Source organism: Aulonocara sp. 'chitande type north' Nkhata Bay, linkage group LG16 (genome assembly GCF_057382095.1).
Source record: "Aulonocara sp. 'chitande type north' Nkhata Bay isolate Kocher_YH1m ecotype deep benthic linkage group LG16, A_spYH_male_GT1.1, whole genome shotgun sequence".
In the NCBI taxonomy this organism is placed as follows: domain Eukaryota; kingdom Metazoa; phylum Chordata; class Actinopteri; order Cichliformes; family Cichlidae; genus Aulonocara; species Aulonocara sp. 'chitande type north' Nkhata Bay.
The window spans coordinates 26555730-26574820 of NC_141359.1; the positions used below are offsets into that span (position 1 = coordinate 26555730).

Consider the following 19091-nt stretch of genomic DNA (forward strand, 5'->3'; position numbering starts at 1 on the left):
CCCTTTTCAATTTTCTCAGAATTGACACTAATGAAAGAAGAGGCAGGAAATGACATCCGTGTTTAGGCTGTCATTACTGTAAAGTAGATAGAACTGACAAAAAGAGTAAAAGCATGTGGAGAAGTGAATCTATATAACCCTACAAGTGCAGTGATGGGCCTGCAGGCAGATGTAGGATCTATTAACTGAAATTGCCAGGATTAGTGTATACATGTCACATGGAGATAAACTGCTGTTCCCATCACACATCAGTCCATCAGCCACTTAAGAGCTCTTTCTAACCATAATGGAGTGCACACGGGCAGAAAAAGTAGCCTGGAAGCAACTTTGACTTTTCTATGAGTGTAACGAAACACTAGGAAGGACACAACAGCCTCATAGGAAAAAAAGAGTGTATACAATTTAATTAAATGCATGCACAACACACCAGAATGGCTACTAATGTGTTACAGTGTATGTAAATGGTACAGGCACAGGGCTTCATGTGTTTTACTACAGTAGTTTGAGTACGCAAGGATCAGTACTAATGGATTCTTTTAGTCTGAAGGTAAACTGTAATCATCTGTAATCTACCTTAATATCATTAGTGTTCAGTAATGTCCCTGTGAAACTATGTTAACCAGATAAGACGTCAGTTGCAGCTCTTCATATATTGCAGCGCCATCTAGTGTCCTTAAAGGAACATAAAGTTATAACACGGGTATATTTCCTATCAGATAGCTCCTGATAAGTTATTATTGTAGCACCAACATCGTGCCTGAGAAATTTTCCAGAGGAAATTAAAAGGTTGATTTTTTTTTGTTATTTATTTATTTTTTTTAAAGAAGAAAAAAAAAAGATAATTCCACTGATGTAGATGTTAGTACTGGTTGACATGCAGTTATCATTCATACCCAGTGAAAAGACACAAGGACACAGAGCTTATAGCTTTAGGAGTGGGGTCCTAAAGCTATAATAAAGCTACCCGTTCCTGAACTGGCTGCTTTGTTATTTTGCCATGCAAAACACAAAGGGAATTGTTCTCAGCCTACATAATACATAGTATGACAGCATGTTGTTAAAAGCAAGGCGTCATAGGGTGGCTTTGGTGGCAGGATTCCCACTTAGCCTGCACAGTTACAGACTTACATACTTCTATTTTGTCGTTTTTGTGTTTTTTGTATGTTCACATGTGTAAATAACCCCAACAATAGACAGGTATACACACAGGAATGCAGTAAAGTTATGTTACTTAGCTACTGATATTTAAATTTTATAATTTAAAATCTATAACCACATTGAATTTTCGCCTCTGTTTTTAACTTCCAAGTGTGCTTGACATATTTGGATCAAGATTTAATCTTGTTTATTTTTATTTCATTTATAATTTAAGCATTGAGATATTTATAGTATATTAAATGTCTCTATTTATGAGAAAAATAATAACTACTAGGTCTCACTGATAACGGTGATGACAAAAAGGGGCCTGCCAGAACAGGTTTTGAGGCGAAGCGACAGACTTTAGGACCCAGCTGATGACTAAATAAAAATCACGTGGTAGTGCTACTGAAGCGGGGAGGACGTTGACTCAATGCTTCCCCCTGTTAATAATAGACTTGGAGTGAGGTGAAAGAAGACTGTATATGTTCGCATCTATAGCTGTTATAGATGTTTTAGGTTTAACCGTCACAGGTAGGCAGCGGACATGGCTGCTGCTGCTGCCTTACTCCTCGCTGCACTGACTCTTGCCTGTTCAGATGTGAATGGAAATTTGGTAAGAATGAAACTAAAGGTTTTTTTTACAGTAGTTCAGTCAGCTGATCTTTCGTTTTTTCCCCCTGCCTCTCTCTACTTCCTTGAAAGGTTCGTGCAAAAAATATATAACTTTAACTATATATAATTTCTGTAACCTTTTATATGTGCATACATACATAGTTTACCTACAGTTGTTCTCGCAGCATCATTAATAACTGCCCAAGCTGCTACCCAAGTTCAGTCCTGAGAAATATGCAGTGGAAGTTATAGACAGATTATCAGCACTTTGACTCTCATAGCAGTTACCGTGACTATATTGCAGGCCTCTGGAGAGAGATCTTTCTCTATAGACTACAAAAGAAACTGTTTCCTGAAAGATGGGAAGCCTTTTCAGTACATCTCAGGGAGTATCCACTACTCCAGAATCCCACGGTACTACTGGAAGGACCGACTCGCGAAGATGTACATGACTGGACTGAATGCCATCCAAGTGTAAGCCGACCCCATCGCAAACATTTAAATATAAATGTTTTTCAACTGGATTGTTTGTTGGCCTTTATAAACATTGTACATTTACCATGTCTGTATACACAGATATGTGCCCTGGAACTTCCATGAAACGGTACAGGGAGTTCAAAACTTCACAGGAGACAGAGATCTGGAGCATTTTTTGGATCTGGCCAACCAGACGGGTCTGCTGGTCATCCTGCGTCCTGGACCGTACATCTGTGCTGAATGGGAAATGGTGAGAACAGAGGTCATAACATCCACATCCCAAAGGTGCTTTGTTGGATTGAGATATTGAAGTCTGGTGATTGTGGAGAACATTTGAGTACAGTGAACGCAACGCCACCCTATTAAACCACCAGCAGCATTCTGACCTGTTGATACAAGGCAGCATGGATACAAGCATTTATTTTACTTAAACCAAGTTTAGAGCCTACCATCCAGCAGAAATCAGTACTCATTAGACCAGGCGACATTTATCCAATGTTCTGTTTTCCAGTTTTGAACAATCTGCTTATTGTAGCCTCAGTTTCCTGTTCTTAGCTGACAGGAGTGGCACCCGTGTGGTCTTTACATGCCCAACTGCTTAATCTGTGAATCTGTTTTACATGTTCACAGATGCTCTTTGCATACCTTGGTTGTAACAAGTGGTTATTTGAGTTACTTTTGTCTTCCTATAAGCTTGAAGCACTCTGGTCATTCTGATGGGCCAGAGAACTGCGGCTTACAGGTAAACTGTAGTCATGATTATGTTGTAAAATCAGAGTACATCAACCGATCTGGCACCAACAACTACGCCACGTTCAAAGTCACTTAAATCACCTTTCTTTCCCATTCTGGTGACCAGTCTGGTTTTCAGTAGGACATTTTCTCCGTGTCTATGTGGCTAAATGCATTGTGTTGCTGCTGTGTGATTGGCTGATTAGATATTTGTGTTAATGAGCAGTTGAGCAGGTTCACCTAATGAAGTGGCTGGTGGTATATATTACTATAACTGTAGTAGGATGCACACATTTATGCCATATTTCATATATTAAAAATACAAAGTTAAAATGTGTGGAGGTATTTTTTTACACTGCTCTCCAAATCCCTGTGGTGAGATAAAAGAGGCTGGCTAATCACATGATTGCCCACGTTTCTGCCTTCATTCTCTTCTAATTTTCTCTTGCAGGGTGGACTGCCTGCCTGGTTACTTCAAAAGCCAAACATCATACTGCGCTCTGCAGACACAGGTAAAACATGCACCTATGACCCTTTTTGAAATGTATTGCTTTATGAACATTATCTGTTTTCTCCCAGATTACCTGCAGGCAGTCAGCAACTGGCTTGCTGTTCTCCTCCCCAAAGTGAAACCTTGGCTCTATGTTAACGGGGGAAACATCATTACTGTCCAGGTAGAGTTCTAAGTGGGTCGCTATAAAGCTTTTTAAGAGTTAGTGTATTATTATTGGATTTGAAAATATACAATCTTAAATGCAGGTTGAGAATGAATATGGGAGTTACTACAGCTGTGACTACAACTACATGCGTCACCTGCGCACTCTCTTCCGCTTCTTTCTGGGCGAGGACGTCATCCTGTTCACCACTGATGGAAACACAAACAAGGAAATGATATGTGGGACTCTGGAAGGATTATATGCCACAATAGACTTTGGGACAGGTTGGTATTGTGTGACGGTGTCCAAAGATAAAACATCATCTTCTTGTTCTTTTAGAGATCGTTGTTATTTCTACATGTTCTTTTCTCAGACACCAACATCACTGAAGCCTTCGCCCGGCAACGACGATTTGAACCTCGAGGACCCCTGGTTCGTTACATATCTATTCACTAAACATAATCCTAAGAAGCAGGGGCTGAATATACACAATACACACTCACTGGCCATTTTATTATGTACACTTGTGTATTCTAATGACATTCAATTAAAAAAGCTGCAGAAAAAAATTCTGCTGATGTTTACAGTGGGTGGTGGTGCATTACTAATCAGTTACTTTTAATTTATTGATTGATATAGAAATGATTTAAAACGGAAAAGCTGAGCTCTTTACCTTTCTTCCTGGATACACTTAGAGTAGCTTTGCATGATTCACAGTTCAAAATAATCCTTATGAATCTTTCAGGGTGTTTCTCCATCACCTTCTAAAACAAATCTTTTTTAGGTGTGTCTCGTTCTGGACGACTTCCCCTTTAACAACTTTCTTTTTAATTGTCTTTGTCTTAAAGGTCCCCTTTCATACAAAGACAAACCTCATAATAGGCTCAGGTAGGACAGCTATCTTACATGACCAGCAGGGGTGGAGTCAAAGCAGTTAGAGAAAAGAAAGGCACAGTGAGGTGGACACAATATTTGAATGCAATGCAATCATGTGCACCACTTCCACCACCTGCTATTATGTCAATAATGTACTATAGTTAAAACCTCTTTCACAAGTAAAAATGAATTTGTAACTCGTTCGTATGATTTCACAGGTATATGTGATAAAACTGTTTTAAATTACGTTGCAGGTGAACTCAGAGTTTTACACTGGCTGGTTGGATCACTGGGGAGATCAGCATGCTGTGGTTGATGCTCAGAAGGTCAGCAGAGTGCTAGGAGAAATGCTAACCATGGGGGCCAACGTCAACATGTATGTCTCCACAAACCCCCAAATCTTCCTCTCTGTAGAAACACATTCAAATAATAAAACTGTGTTAGTATACTAATGTAAAAGCCTGATCCAACAACCACAACAACTGGTTTATTTTCCCAGCTTATGAGCTTACCTGCAGTATCAGTGGCATGAGTCATGTTTGAATCCAACTGAAGATGCGGATTTTCATACCTCTCTTTTAAATTACAGCGAAAGGCCACTGTCCATTTACAGCTACTCATTTCCTACTTCATGCCTTTGTCCTTATACCATACTAGAGAACCTTTGCATGATCCAGAGTTCAAAATATTCCTTATTTACTTGAATTTACTGAAACAGGAGGTAGGTGGGAAATCTGTGATCACAGCCAGAGCTGTGCCTGATGGAGGGATTCCCACTCATATCATACAGAGCCAAGACTAGCCTTTGGCTCAAAAGTGTTACACTGATCACACATTAGAATCTTTAACACGGTGTGGCATGACAGGCCTTCTTTTTTGAAATGTTTGAACTGGATTAAGCTGACAGATTAACAGACATAAGGAGAGGTAGATACTTTTACTGCCACCTGTTTTATTCTAAAATGGGCATCGGTGTACAACCTCACTGTGACACTGTGGGGATAAGCGGTTAAGAAAATGGACGGATTATGTTTTCTTATAGTTTTCGGATAAGCTAGGTAAATTTGGCTAAAAGGACATCACAGTGCCACTGCAATCAATGTAATGATCGTTGGGATCCTTTAATTTGGATTAAATAAAAGCCAGCAACCTCATCCTTTAAGACACCACTGCTAATTTCCTCTGATATTACACTCTACGTCTCTTTCTTCTCAGGTACATGTTTGAAGGAGGAACAAACTTTGGCTACTGGAATGGTAACTTATTGACAGAATCTCAGTATTCATTCATTCATTGTCTCAGTGCCAGATTATATCACAGTTTTCATGTTTTAGAGGCAGATAAAAGCTCAGTTTGCAGTTTAGTGATCTCTAGTAACGCTGTTGTTCTCACTAAGGTGCTGATCATGACACCAGGTTTCGCTCAGTAGTCACAAGTTATGATTACGACGCCCCGCTGACTGAGGCAGGAGACCCCACAGAGAAGCTCTTGGCTATTAGAGATGTCATAAAGCAGGTAGAACTGATTGAACAGCCACCTGCTAAGGCTGATGTCCTGATTAATGCATGATTAATTCATCACCATTTCTCATCAGTTTAGAGAGATTCCCTCTGGCCCCATGCCACCAGCAACTCCCAAGTTTGTCTATGGCTTTGTGACCCTGCAAAAGGTAGGATCAGTTCAGGAAATTAATCCCAATGTCAAGAAATATTTTTAAAAATGTTCAAAACTCAAAAAAGTGTCACTTTAACAGGTTGGGGACATTAGTGGCCTGTTGAACACCCTTTCACCTCTGGGACCAATCAAATCTCAGTATCCTATTACGTTTGAAGAGGTGAAACAGGTATGGGGTGTCTGAGGGAAACAGTGGGGAGAGCATTATTGTAGAAACACTGTAACTCTTGAACCATGGAGAACTTCTAGACTGTTGTGTCTGCAACCTGTGTTGTCTATTGTGTTCAGTACTATGGATACGTGCTATATCGGACCACACTGCCGCACAACCTCTCAGAGCCCACACCACTTATCTCTCCACTGAATGGGGTTCATGACCGTGCATATGTGTCCGTCAATGGGGTAAGGCCTGACTGTGAACTTTTGTTGATGTCCTCGTCAGGGGAAAAACGTTGTAGGTTAAATCTGAGCTTGTTTGTCTGCGTCAAATTGTGAAGTTTCAAATATAAATGATGTTGTATCCGTTCACGCTTTTGGAAACATACAACCGTTTGAACAGGTTTTCCAGGGCCTGTTAGAGAGAGACACTGTGCTGGTGATGAATGTCACGGGACAGCAGGGGGACACACTGGACATCCTCGTAGAGAACATGGGCAGGGTTAACTTTGGCAGCAAGATCAATGACTACAAGGCAAGGCAATTAATAGAGCAAGCAAGCAGAGTACAAGCATTTAAAAACATACATTTCCCTGCAGCTGTTTGGAAGTTGCAGCAAGTAAAACCATGGACTACGGGTTTTAAATGGTAAATATTGTGTGAATTTCAGGGCCTGTTGAGCAACTTGATCCTGGGTAAAGATGTTCTGACTGACTGGAAGATTTACCCTTTGGACATTGACGGAGCCGTTACTGGTGGATGGCCTCACGGCAACAGCCGAAAGTCTGACCCTGCTCCTCGGAGAGAACCTACACGTGGACCAACCTTCTACATGGGGACTTTGCAGCCCAACGGCTTAGCATGGGACACTTTCCTCAAGCTCAATGAATGGACTAAGGTAATGCTGACTATATTTGGGGACATTCTGGACCTGGCAGACTTTATTCTTTTGTTTATTTACCCCACGTTTCTAGCAAGGAATAAAATAACTGTATTCTTCTGGATGTTTCTTTTTCCTTCATCAGGGTCAGGTTTGGATTAATGGTGTGAACCTGGGACGATACTGGCCAGCCAGAGGGCCTCAGCAGACTGTCTATGTCCCCGGACCCCTGCTTAGCACCACCCTGCCCAACAACATCACGGTGCTGGAGCTGGAAGGAGCTCCAGGACACTCGAGGGTTCTTTTTATGGACCGACCTCAGCTCAACATCACGCCTAAAAAGCTTTGACGGAGCCCACTGAATTTTGAAGTATTACATTTTCTTCACATTGCAGCTCTAAAAATAATTATCAGTCTAACTGAAGCACAATAGTACTCTGAACAAATGATCTCACCTGAAGGAGCTGCTACACAACAGTATTTCTATGGCATATGAGACAATCTGATGTCAGCAGTTTTAATTTTTGACACAGAAACACTAAACACTCAATTACTTGCTGTTACAATATTCACCAAGCCTGTGCAAAAGAAATATATGCTGACTGTTGTTTTTAATTATTGCTTTTCTTTTTGCCCGATTACAGATGCTGTAAATAAATTGTACATTGATTTTATTACATACAGTATATGTATCCGAGTGTCTAAAATCACCTGCCACAATAAAATTAAGGCAAGTCAAAGCCTAAAAAAAAGCCAAATTAACCAGTACTTTTAATGAGGTAGACTCGTCTCCAAGTAAAATAGTTCCTAGATGGACACTAGGTCTTTCCTGGAGGAGCATTTGCTTTCCGATGCATTTGAACACAGCGGGGAGTACAAAATGAATAATCCAGGTACTGAAAAGGGATCTTCCCAAGCAGAGACTCCCCACACAGCCAGCACCTCCTGTTGACAAAGACAAACCCACAGAAGAGTCACACCGTATTTCAGTGCAGCTTTTAAATAACTTGCTATTACATTATGCATTAGCTCAGCGAGAGGATGGCTCTTGAGAGACGTACTTGATATTAGAGATGCTGGCTCCTGTTGCAGCAACCTGCGCTGCAAATCTCTTCTCTGCTGCCAGAGCTCTCTATAATCAATAAGCCAAATATGAACATTTCCAAAAAACAGCCTCTTACAAGGAATCAGCTGCAGACCTTTAGCAGTAACCTACCTTTTCACGATCAGTCAGAGATGCAAACTGCTTCTTTTCCTCTGCCTCCAGCTCTTGTTTCCTCTTTTCCTCTTTCTGCTCTTTTTCTCGCTGTTTTTTCTGGGTCTTCTGGGCCTTTTTCTTTTCCATCTTTTTCAGTTCAATCTCTGCCGTCAGCGGCCCAGGGATCTTTAATTGCACAGGAGTAAGACACTTAGTCAAATTACCAGCTTCCGTTTAATGCAATACATGTTCAAAGGTGCACGAGTTTAACCTTACCTGGGCCTTGCTGTAGTCGTATTTGTCGGGATTATCCCCCATATATTTCCGAAAGACGTTTCTTGTGTCTTTGTCAGGGGCGACGATGTACGGTGTCTGCCCTTTATTATCCCTGTAAAGGAATAATGTAGAGATGGTAATTAAACCTGGGCAAGGTTTCACTGTGTTCACTTCAGCTGCTACACAATCACACTTTTACAACGCTTGACGATAATATTCTTGATACCTGCAGGAGGGGTCTGCTCCTTCATCTAGGAGGAGGCCGATCGCTGCCTTTTGTGCAGCAGCTGTGGCAACATGCAGTAATGTGAACCCTGAAGCATCAATGGGTTTATTGAGGAGAGTATGAGGACTTGAGGCATCAGAAAGTTTGCTCTCCAAATGCTCTTGACCCTCTGACTTTTCCACAGGGAGCTGGAGGAGTGTGCGCAGAGCTTCCACATCCCCAACCTTGCAGGCAGTAAAGAGTGCATCCCTGAGGCTATACTCACATGACTCTTCAACAACATCTATAAAGAAAGAAAGCTTAATGTTGAGTTTTCACACTTGAAAACAATGCATTACACAGCTTTTGCAAGACTGAGAAACAAGTGGAAAAACAGATTTAAACCCCTACTCACCATCCACTTGTTTCTTGCTCTGTACCTTCCTTTTCCTCTTGCTCTTTGACTGCACTTCTTGAGGGAGATCTTCTACTGGTGTAGCCTCTGGCAGTTCCTCTTCTTTACCTTCTGCTTCTATGCTCTTTGGATTGGTCCCAAATGAATCTGGTATTTCATAAATTTTGCAGAACAATTGAGTAATAAACTAGCATGCCTTGGATTCCACCTGCGATGAGATAGTTGATCAGATCTACCTTCAATTGGAATTTTAGCTTCCTCCTTCTTTCGTCTCCTCCTCCTTTTGTGCCTGGAGGGATGGATTTCACACTCCCTGAGGTCCAGTGTTCCTAATGTCATTTCCACCATCTCCAGTTGGATCTCCCCACACTCTTCTTCATCAGTGCTTTCGCGGTTTTCTTCAGCTGATGCAAGCAATAAATTTGCAGTCAGGTTTACTAAGTTTAACATTATTATTTGATGCTATAGTTTATCCACCGAGGTCAACAGAGAGCTTACAGACCATGTTTAAACATCTTAAACCTACCTTTCTCTTGATCTGTGTTTAGTTCTGCTGTGGGTTTAACAGCTTTTTTCCACAGCTTTTTAGTTGGACTGAAGACTGCAGAAATGTCTGTGTCTTTCCCTGAAAAAAAGATATTACTGATTGTGCGATAAATATACCTAAGCTGCATAAACATGTGCAGGAGACATGTTATTATTTCAAGCACTTCGTGCTTCTTACCATACACATGAACAGTAGAAAGGACCTCATGTACCCTCTGTACCTCTCGAAAAGTTGCCCTGCGTGTTGCAAAGGGGATTGTGCAGATCCTGGGATCTTTTTTATCAAGGGGACCTCCTCGACCACCAAAAAAGATAGTTTTGTTGTAGCTGGGAGCTCGTATGAATATTTTAGAGGCCCCTTTCAAGTGTTCGGCCCAGGTTACAAGAAGGTCCTGAATGTCCTGCAAAAAGTTAAAAAAATTTAAATAAAAATCCAGGTTAACAAAAAATAAATAAAAAAAGAATACTACGTCATCCTATGAGTGAGGCAGAGAATTTAACCACATAGCCAAAACGAAATACTTGGCTCCATGGCTACACTACCGCAACCTCACAAAAGTACATGATCTATTCTTGGAGGAGAAAAACTAATGAATCAGCCAAAGGAATCTTGAGCTTTTATAGCCACTGTTTGAAAAACATCAACCAAACTTTATGAAGAAGAACAGATAAGGCATGGCTTTCACTCAAAAGGCGATCTGATGGAGCGCAGTATGACCTTGACTAGCGCCGCCTCATTGTGTCGTCGCAGTGCAGCTCCTGCAGATTTTGGTGCGTGACTGCGGTTCTGAGAATCTCTGAGTCCCTGGGCAGTGCCTCGTTTTGCTCGCACTGTGTATCGGTGGAAGGTCTTGTGCAGAAGGACTTGTTTTCTGGAACATAAAATACATTGTGCTGGACGCTTCACATCTCTGTGAATCGGCTGTGTTGTTGTGCTTTAAATTTCAGCCATAATGTGTAATATGAAAGCATACAAAGCAGGGAAATAAAAAATTACCCTTCAAATACAGCACCAGCAAAATGACCTCCACCAGTCATGAGAATGACCCACGTAGTCTTCTTTGTTAAAGCTTTCAGAGAGGATCCTGCATCGTGTTCGTCATCCAACTGAAACTTTTCAGGAAAAATGACAAAATATTAAATTATATAAATCTAAAGTGTTTTTTTTTTTTTTGTTTTTTTTTAACAGATCATTGGACTGATCCTCACCTTTCCCTTAAGTATGCAGCGGTAGACTAACAGATAATCTCCCACTGAGTTCTGGAAAACCAACTTGCTGGAGAGCCGACCAGCTGTTAAAGGAGTTTCACCTGAGCTCTCCATGTCTTTGTCAGAGACCGTTCTGCTTTTAACCCCAGCATCGCTGTCCGAGTCTTCGTCCTCTGAATCGGACTCTGAGCCCGAGATACTTGATAAGTCTCCTGTAAAGTGACAACAATAGGTCAGTTGTTCCAACTGCTTCAGACCTTTTTTTCCTAGTTAAACTCCATCTTAGATGTGTATTACTCCAGTTTCCTCACCTGCACCCGTCTTCCTCTCAAACTCCTCCGCTGTGAGGGGCGGCAACATGGCCATCTTTTGTCTCAAGTTGAACCGATGCCAGTCAAGCTTGTAGTGCTCCCTCTGCAACACAAAGTGCATGTTCAGGCACCGGTTCTCAATGCATGAACAGATTGTAGAGTACTGCGTGGTTACCTGCTCCTCGCGGTTAATAAAGGGACATCTGCAGGCTGAGCAGACCATCTTCTCAGACACCTCTTTAACCAGGCTGGACTCGCCTTCTCGCCTGTCATCTTCAGCACTTCTATTTTCCACACCTGTGTGAGGAAAGACATTTATTCAACGACTGAATAAACTGGGCATCTTTTTCCCCACAACATCATATGTGTTCCATACATACAATCTGAGGCGAGGTCAATAATTACACCCTCCTTTAGGACGGGGTTCACCTCTCTCAATCCAAAAGCCTCATCATTCAAGCACAAATCAAAGATGGAGCGACAATCTTTGCGGGTAGTCATCGTTTGCTGGTTGGTTTTATCTCATCTGTAATGGAAAGAAAGAGAAACCTGCTATAAGCTGTAGCTGGCGATCCCCTAAAATAGTGTTTGGCTGGGGCAGATCCACGACAGTTAACTGAACCAGATCATTAACACTTACTCTCCTGCACGAATCATAAGAGCAGCTGGCAACAACCTCAAGCCTATATTTATAGTGACAGTTTTGATCTACAAGGCTAACCCAATTTTGCTAATGTAAACATAAGTGTGTGCTCTTTGAACGACACGTTCAGCCACAATCTATTTAAAACACCGACCGTCCACTTCCTTAAACGGGACTTTAAGGACATTACAACTACTAAAAGTTACAATGAACTACTGGGAAAATAGTAAACGACTTACCATAAAAGGAACTGACAAAAAGCTGAGCCAACCTTAGGGTAACATGTGATTACGCTGACATTTCTACGGAAGCCCAAGAGCGTCATGAATGCTTCAGCGAGTGGCGTTCAAAGACCAAAGGTTGTAAATTAGCCGATCTTTCCTTTCAAACTGCTTTCACCGCGTTTCAGCAACGTGCATATATCACTGCAGATATGCAGATTACACTATTTATTCAGTTCATACACAAGTTTTCTTTATAATTACTAATAGTTTACAAACGTAGCCCACCAGTACTTAAACAAAAGTACTGATGGAACTTAAAACGCTAGTTTGGGTTTTAAGAATAAAAAAACAAACAAAGTTGACTCTAAATTACATAAAACAGTTAGTTGAGTTAATCTGCCTGATTAATGGTAAAAGGCGATTACAGACACTTTATTAGGTACACATTTTGAACCGATCATTGACTATGTATAATCATAATTAATCGGCCAATCACATGAGACCAACTACATCTAGATACATTTCAAAAACCATCCAGTGAGCGTCAGTCTTCTGTAAGAAAATGTCTTGCTGATACCTGATGTTAAAGGAGAAACGCCAAATTGATTCAAGCTAATAGCAAAGCAATGATAATGACTGGTTACAACCAAGGTGTGCTAAGAACAGTAAACTAAAAATAGTTTGTACAGGATAATCAAAATTCTGCTGCAGCATCTGGATATTAGGGCCAACCAGAGCTTGCTGTAAACAACACAAAGAGCTGTTTGTGAGCCCAAAGAGTCAGCCGTTGTTTCTGAACCAAAAACAAAAATCCTGCTCAGTACAAAAAAAAAGAAAAGAATTCCTTTCACTGTCTGGTTTTTTTATAGACAGCATTTCCTGAAGAACATATAGCGTGACTGTTGAATGATTTTGCAGCTTGCTCTCAGCTGTGGCAGCCTGGTTGCAGCTGCTGAAGCTGTCATCAGCATGTGCATTTAACCAGCTAAGGAACTTAGGATTGAACATGTGTTTGCTATAAGTGAGAGCATGTGGAGAGTGTGAAAGTTTTTCCAGCATTGCAGTTTTGTAACTGCATGGAAGCTTGCTTCTGCCACTGAAAAAGAAATTGGATCCATAAGTCAAAATTTCGGGTTACCAAAGCGAACGTCTGACAAAATAACTTTAAAGTTATTCTCAAATTTTTGAGATAATAACTTAAATTTATTACCTATGGATGCAAAAACTTTTTTTTTTCCCAGTCATGGAAACGAGCCTCCAAGATTGCCTTGTTGATTTTCTGTGAGCAACAACATACAGTAATGTATTATATATTTATATATTAAGAAAAACAGAAAGATTTTGTATCTACTATGCAAGTTGCCTGCTGGATTTATGTAAACTGCAAAATTTGGGGTTGCAAAACCTTAGTTATGAAGTAGGAAATCTGAGTTTTTTTTTGATTTTGTTTGCAGTCACGGGTCAGAAAGTTGAGCTGTCAATGCATCCAGGATTACAGCAGTTCAAACTGACCCAACCACACCCTCATCAGTTTGCTAGATTATGATGGAAGAAAGAAACATGTCATCCAGACATGACATCTTTGGGTTTTAATGAAGACTAGATGAAATGGGGAAAATAGGGAATAAAGGTTTTGTTTTGCAAAATATTGCAAATGGCTGACAGTGTGTCAATTCTGTCATCACTGAAATCTCATGAGACATGAGAAATTTTAATCTCCTCCATACTGTAACTGAGATAAGCATAAACATTTTGCAATATTTGTCATCTTATTTAATCACTGCATAGAGAAGGTCGACCATTTGTGACTATGTGAAGCACCCGAGTAATGAGAAGCTGAGAAGCTTTGGAGATATTCACTGCAGAATCATCCCCTTTACTGTTATTTAAGAAACAATAAAATACGTTTAAAAGATAAAAATGAATATTTTATTAGCTGTTAAAAATACTTATATACACTTTATTGTACTTATTAAAATAACAGTGTTTGTAAGTCACTGCTTCGTGTGATTTCTCTCCAACTTGTAGGTTGGCCCAGGGAGCAAAGCTTGACCTGTTGACAGAGAGAGAGCACATTTCACTCCATGTCTGTATACAGTAAATTCTGTACGTATTCTGTGAGTAATCCCCATACCCGCTGAATAACGATCCTCAACCTCTTCTAGCTGCTGTTTCACCTCCAGGATTTCAGCAAGAAGCTGGCTTGCCTTAATGCTGGCGCTTTCACTCTGGTCCTGCAAACTGAGCCTTTCACTCCTGAAATATATAAAATATATATTGTAGGTTTGCACATGTCGCGTCTGCTTCGGTTTTGCCCACAGCACTTCGGAATACCTGTCTGGAGAGCTTTGGCTATTTAGTTGTTCAAAGAGATCCATCTCACTTTGGAGCAGATGACCCAGTTGTTGCAGTGCATTAACGATTTCGCTTTTTTCCATCATTAAATCCACTCTCCGTTCAGTTTCTCTCGTACTGTGAAAGACAGCAAATACATTATGTAAGGGCTACACATTTAGAAACAAAGGCAAACATCACACCTGGTTATGCATAATTAACTGTTTGACTAAATCTAAATGGGCAGTAGGTAATTTTTTCTTTTTTACGTTAACTTATTATTTTGAAATAATTATTGATTGTTCAGTGTAAGGGCTTTGGGATCTGGACACTGTTAGCAATTAGATGGTCACTGTCTGAACTCTCCCAGAAAGGCTCGATTGCGCAACCAAAACAGAATGAGCATACAGTTGTCCACTGCTTTTGACAACCAGAGCATCTGTGGAAATATTACCCAACCCTAACTAACTAAACCCTAACTAACTGTACCCTAACTAAAGGACAAAATACTATACCTTTCAGAAGGTGATCAGTTAAGAATAGAAATATCCTTTACTGTCCCTCACTGGAAAAACTTATATTGGAATTCAAGTTCGAGGTGTGTTTATATTTCAAATTAATACAAGAGATAAATCTTTATTCCAGACAAACTAATTAATTTTTTTTTTTTTAACGCCAGCTGGCTTATGAATGTCGTTCACTAATAGACCTACATGAGGGAAATCTTTGTATGTGTCTCTATGTTCATCAACAATATTCCTGGAGGAAGAAATGATGTTAAATAGTTTGGATAACACTCCAAGTTAAGACTTGGGAAAGCTAAACGTCACTGATTACTATAAAAACAAACAAACAAACAAACAAACAAAAAAGGAAAAAACACCCGAGCAAGTCTGGATAGCATCTACCTGAAAACAATTTTTTTTACTGATCGAAGGAAGAATGGATCCATGCTTTTATGTTGTTTACAGCAGCAGAAATGGCGACCCATCAGACCAGGCAACGCTTGATGAGCCCATGTGAACTGTGGTCTCAGTTTCCTGTTCTTAGCTGACAGGAGTGGGATCCAGTGTGGTCTTCTGCTGCTGTAGCCCATTCTACTTCCAGTTCAACATACTGTGCATTCAGAGATGTATTACTGCATACTTTGGCTGTAATCAGTGGTCATTTTAATTACTGCTGTCAGCTTAAAACAGTCTGGCCATTTTCCTTGACAAGACATGTTCACCCAGAAAACTCAGTGGATTTTCTCTTTTCTTAACCAGTCTCTGCAAACCCTAGAAATGGCTGAGGAGCAAATTCCCAGTAGATCAGGAGTTTCCTCACCAACAGCTGTGCCATTTTCAAAATCACCTCTCTTCCCCATTCTGCGGCTCAGCTTGACCTTGAAACTTGAATTACATGTCCAAATGCACTGAGTTTGCCGATTAGATTAGATTGCATGAGGGAGCAGTTCAAGACACGAGGTGTACCTAATAGACTGGTCGATTAATCTACACTAACAGCCTGTTGTGCACCTCAGTGCACCCACCGACGATAACTGGTATCACATCACAGGAAGCATTATACGGGTTGAGACAATATCAGTTTTTTTGGACACTTTAAGCGTGACATGCACCCAATTTAATTGGAAACTAAAGTAAATGGGCGGTGTACCGTTTAATTATCTCTTCTTCAGTATGCAGTCTTCTCTGTTGGACCTTCTCCAGTTCACGATTAGTTTCTTCGATAGCACGCCGCAGCTCATTAACCTGCTCCTGCGTCTCCTGCAAATTGCAAAGTTTGCATGCCGTAATTCACAGCTAGCCTGCTGGCAAAGAGTCAAATCCTGCTCTGTTAACGAACTGGCATCTTAGTTTGTTAATACTTCTGTTGTTTACTTGATAATTAGTAACTTTAGCATCAGTGTACGTAGCTGCCAGGTAGCTAGTCATGTGCAGGAAGGCTAGCTTACAAAACAGCGTCGACTTACCGCAGAAACTTCGTCCTGGGTTAGAAATGTATGGCCAGAAAATGCGGTCATGCTGGTATTTTCACGTGGAAGAATTCCTACTGGGATGGAAACTCGGCTTTTCCTCTTTATAAATACTGCTTCCGGCTGAATTAGCAGAGCCCGGATAGCTCAGTCGGTAGAGCATCAGACTTTTAATCTGAGGGTCCAGGGTTCAAGTCCCTGTTCGGGCGTCAGAGTTTTTATTTCTTCTACATTATCAACAAAAATTTTGCACAACTTAGTAATGATTTAAAATTAACTGCGTTCATGCATTGCACGTGAACTGATGGTAAGCTTAGTTTCAGTAGAAAGAAAACAGCACTCTTGGTTCATGTACACACCTAAAGCCTAAAATTGTACCAAATTTCTGCCAGACATTAAAACCATTTCATTTAAAGCTAGTCATTGATTTTAAGCTGTTATTATACACAGTGAGACCTCACATTATGCCACTGTTGCAGATGTTGTTTATGAAAGAATCAAACTAATTTGGAGATTAGGCTCACTCACAAACAGCTAACACCAGCCCTGTTATTTACTTGAGGTAATTATGGGTATTATCTAAGGACAGCAGTGGGAACACATATAAAGCTAGGTGTTAGTGCATGTCAAATGGTAACACTGAAGGCATACCTGACTGGTAAAGATGGAGCGGATTATACTCCTCTGCATGGTTTCTATTTGTCTCTCAGCTGTGCAAGCTCAGGTAAATGTGCTTGGGACCGCTGAATTTAATGAATTCATGAACAGAGCTGTAAATAAATTTGTCTGTGCTTTCTGCAGAAATTTTTGTTCAACCAAAAGTGGGGTCCCGCTGGCTACAAAGGTGCACTCAGCTTCGATTTAATTTAAATTATTACTGTGACTGACGTAAAACTGCACACTCCCTCACAAATTGTTTTTTTCTTTTTTAAGAATGGAGAGGGGTCAATGAAGAAACGGCAATGGATAAAATCATTAAAACCAACGAGCTTAAAGGTAAGTTGCACACACTTTACTTGAGGGGTTTTCTTTTGCAGATTCCCCAACTTGCTGTTAAAAAACTTTAATCTGATTTCTGCATCAGCTACGCAAATCATCGATGGCGCCACCACCCTCAGAGAGGGAGATATTGCTGTTTCCTCCGGAACACCCCCCAGAATCTGCTTTGCACGGAGCTGCCTGTGGTCCAAATCAGTGGATGGACATGTCTACATTGCATATAACCTCTCACCTGAATACAGTATGTTGTTTTAGCGTTCGAGGCATAAGTACATGCAATGGATTACAGTCTTCTTTTTAATGATGTATGAATTACTCGCCCCTGTTAAACAACTGAACAGATGACATGGATACAATGCTGATAAAGACAGGTATGGCCAACATAGAGCAAGGTACCTGTGTGCGTTTTGTTCCACGGACTCACCAGAGAGACTACATCGACATCCAGCCAAAGTCAGGGTGAGAGCTGAAGCGTGGAAAGTTTGATTACATAAAATTCCTTTTGTAAAATGTATTCAGGTTTTGTTTCCTCTCCAGCTGTGAATTCACCACTTGAAGTTACTCTTCTGTCCTCTTATGTGTTAATCCAGTTGCTGGTCCTACCTTGGTGCGCGTGGTGGAAGGCAGACTGTGTCTCTCCAGATCCCTAACTGCGTCCAGGTTGGAGTGGTTTCCCATGAATTCATGCACACCTTGGGCTTTGTGCACGAGCAGTCCCGCTTAGATCGGGACAACTATGTCACCATCATGTGGCCAAATATTTCAAGAGGTAATTTTAAAGTGTGCAGGGGTTGGCATTGTGGAAAGGGAATAAAAGCTTTAACTGTATTTCTGCACCGATTTTCAAAACAGAAAATTCATTTTTCCAACAGATCGGTTGAGAAACTTTGAGAAGTTCAAGACTGACACTCTGGATCTGCCCTATGACTATGGCTCGATTCTGCACTTTGGAAAGTAAGTAAAAAATGATCTGTTAATCACTCAAAATATTATAATTTACCCCCTTTATTTTAAAATATATTTATAAGCTGATACATATTTATGTATATGTTTAGATATGCCTACTCCCAGCGTGGGGAAGCAACCATCCTTCCAAAGGACAACAACAACATCCAGCTGGGCCAGGCTTTATCTCTCAGCCACATTGACAAGCTAAAAATCAACAGACTTTATAATTGTGGTTAGTACCAAATGTCCTGAATTAACTCCTAAACACACTGCACATCACTGTCACAAATGTAATTTCTTTCTGTCTTTCTGTTCAGATGACATGGATGATTAGAGACCCGGCTGAATGGAAGTGAACCAGGAGTAAAGGCCAATTTAACAAAACTGCAGTTGAATTATATGAACAGTTTCAATAAAGATTGATTCAAACCTTCTATCAGCAAATCCTTGGTGTACATGAAAGTTTGTGCGTTTTAAATTGGATATTTATTTTTATGTAAAAATATGTCTCACAGTACATAGCCTGGTTTGAAATAGACACGTGGTAATGCACTCAACAGTAATATTACAGATCAATAAGAGATAAAGAGTAATAAAGCAGAGGC

At 40.5% G+C, this 19091-nt stretch overlaps 4 protein-coding genes and 1 non-coding gene across 5 annotated transcripts; 3 read left to right on the forward strand and 2 right to left on the reverse strand.

The window, feature by feature from the left end:
- The first annotated feature begins 1574 nt into the window (after positions 1-1574).
- On the forward strand, positions 1575-7959 carry glb1l (galactosidase, beta 1-like). Its single transcript, XM_086266835.1, has 16 exons — positions 1575-1753; positions 2057-2226; positions 2329-2479; positions 3413-3473; positions 3541-3635; positions 3721-3901; positions 3991-4049; positions 4748-4869; positions 5709-5749; positions 5890-6008; positions 6088-6162; positions 6247-6336; positions 6456-6569; positions 6727-6858; positions 6994-7221; positions 7349-7959. The coding sequence occupies exons 1-16, from the start codon at positions 1685-1687 to the stop codon at positions 7550-7552; spliced, it is 1911 nt and encodes a 636-aa protein (XP_086122961.1). The 5' UTR covers positions 1575-1684; the 3' UTR covers positions 7553-7959.
- Positions 7707-11875, reverse strand: ankzf1 (ankyrin repeat and zinc finger peptidyl tRNA hydrolase 1). The gene is made up of 15 exons (XM_086266834.1): positions 11744-11875; positions 11539-11660; positions 11364-11466; positions 11053-11264; positions 10841-10956; positions 10562-10715; positions 10022-10244; positions 9824-9922; positions 9534-9701; positions 9298-9444; positions 8904-9186; positions 8678-8789; positions 8420-8587; positions 8265-8335; positions 7707-8148 (listed from the first exon to the last, which is right to left on the reverse strand). The coding sequence occupies exons 1-15, from the start codon at positions 11862-11864 to the stop codon at positions 8022-8024; spliced, it is 2226 nt and encodes a 741-aa protein (XP_086122960.1). The 5' UTR covers positions 11865-11875; the 3' UTR covers positions 7707-8021.
- Positions 11876-14129: 2254 nt separating this feature from the next.
- Positions 14130-16691, reverse strand: LOC147311692 (uncharacterized). The gene is made up of 5 exons (XM_086266721.1): positions 16537-16691; positions 16221-16330; positions 14565-14702; positions 14365-14486; positions 14130-14283 (listed from the first exon to the last, which is right to left on the reverse strand). The coding sequence occupies exons 1-5, from the start codon at positions 16585-16587 to the stop codon at positions 14225-14227; spliced, it is 480 nt and encodes a 159-aa protein (XP_086122847.1). The 5' UTR covers positions 16588-16691; the 3' UTR covers positions 14130-14224.
- trnak-uuu (transfer RNA lysine (anticodon UUU)) lies at positions 16676-16748 on the forward strand. Its single transcript has one exon. It is a non-coding gene; the product is annotated as a tRNA-Lys (tRNA).
- A 109-nt stretch (positions 16749-16857) lies between these two features.
- On the forward strand, positions 16858-18928 carry hce2l2 (high choriolytic enzyme 2-like 2). The gene is made up of 9 exons (XM_086266720.1): positions 16858-17263; positions 17341-17383; positions 17473-17535; positions 17624-17779; positions 17880-17997; positions 18129-18307; positions 18411-18492; positions 18594-18718; positions 18804-18928. Exons 1-9 carry the CDS (start codon positions 17204-17206, stop codon positions 18818-18820), a joined length of 843 nt encoding a protein of 280 aa, XP_086122846.1. The 5' UTR covers positions 16858-17203; the 3' UTR covers positions 18821-18928.
- Positions 18929-19091: the final 163 nt, after the last annotated feature.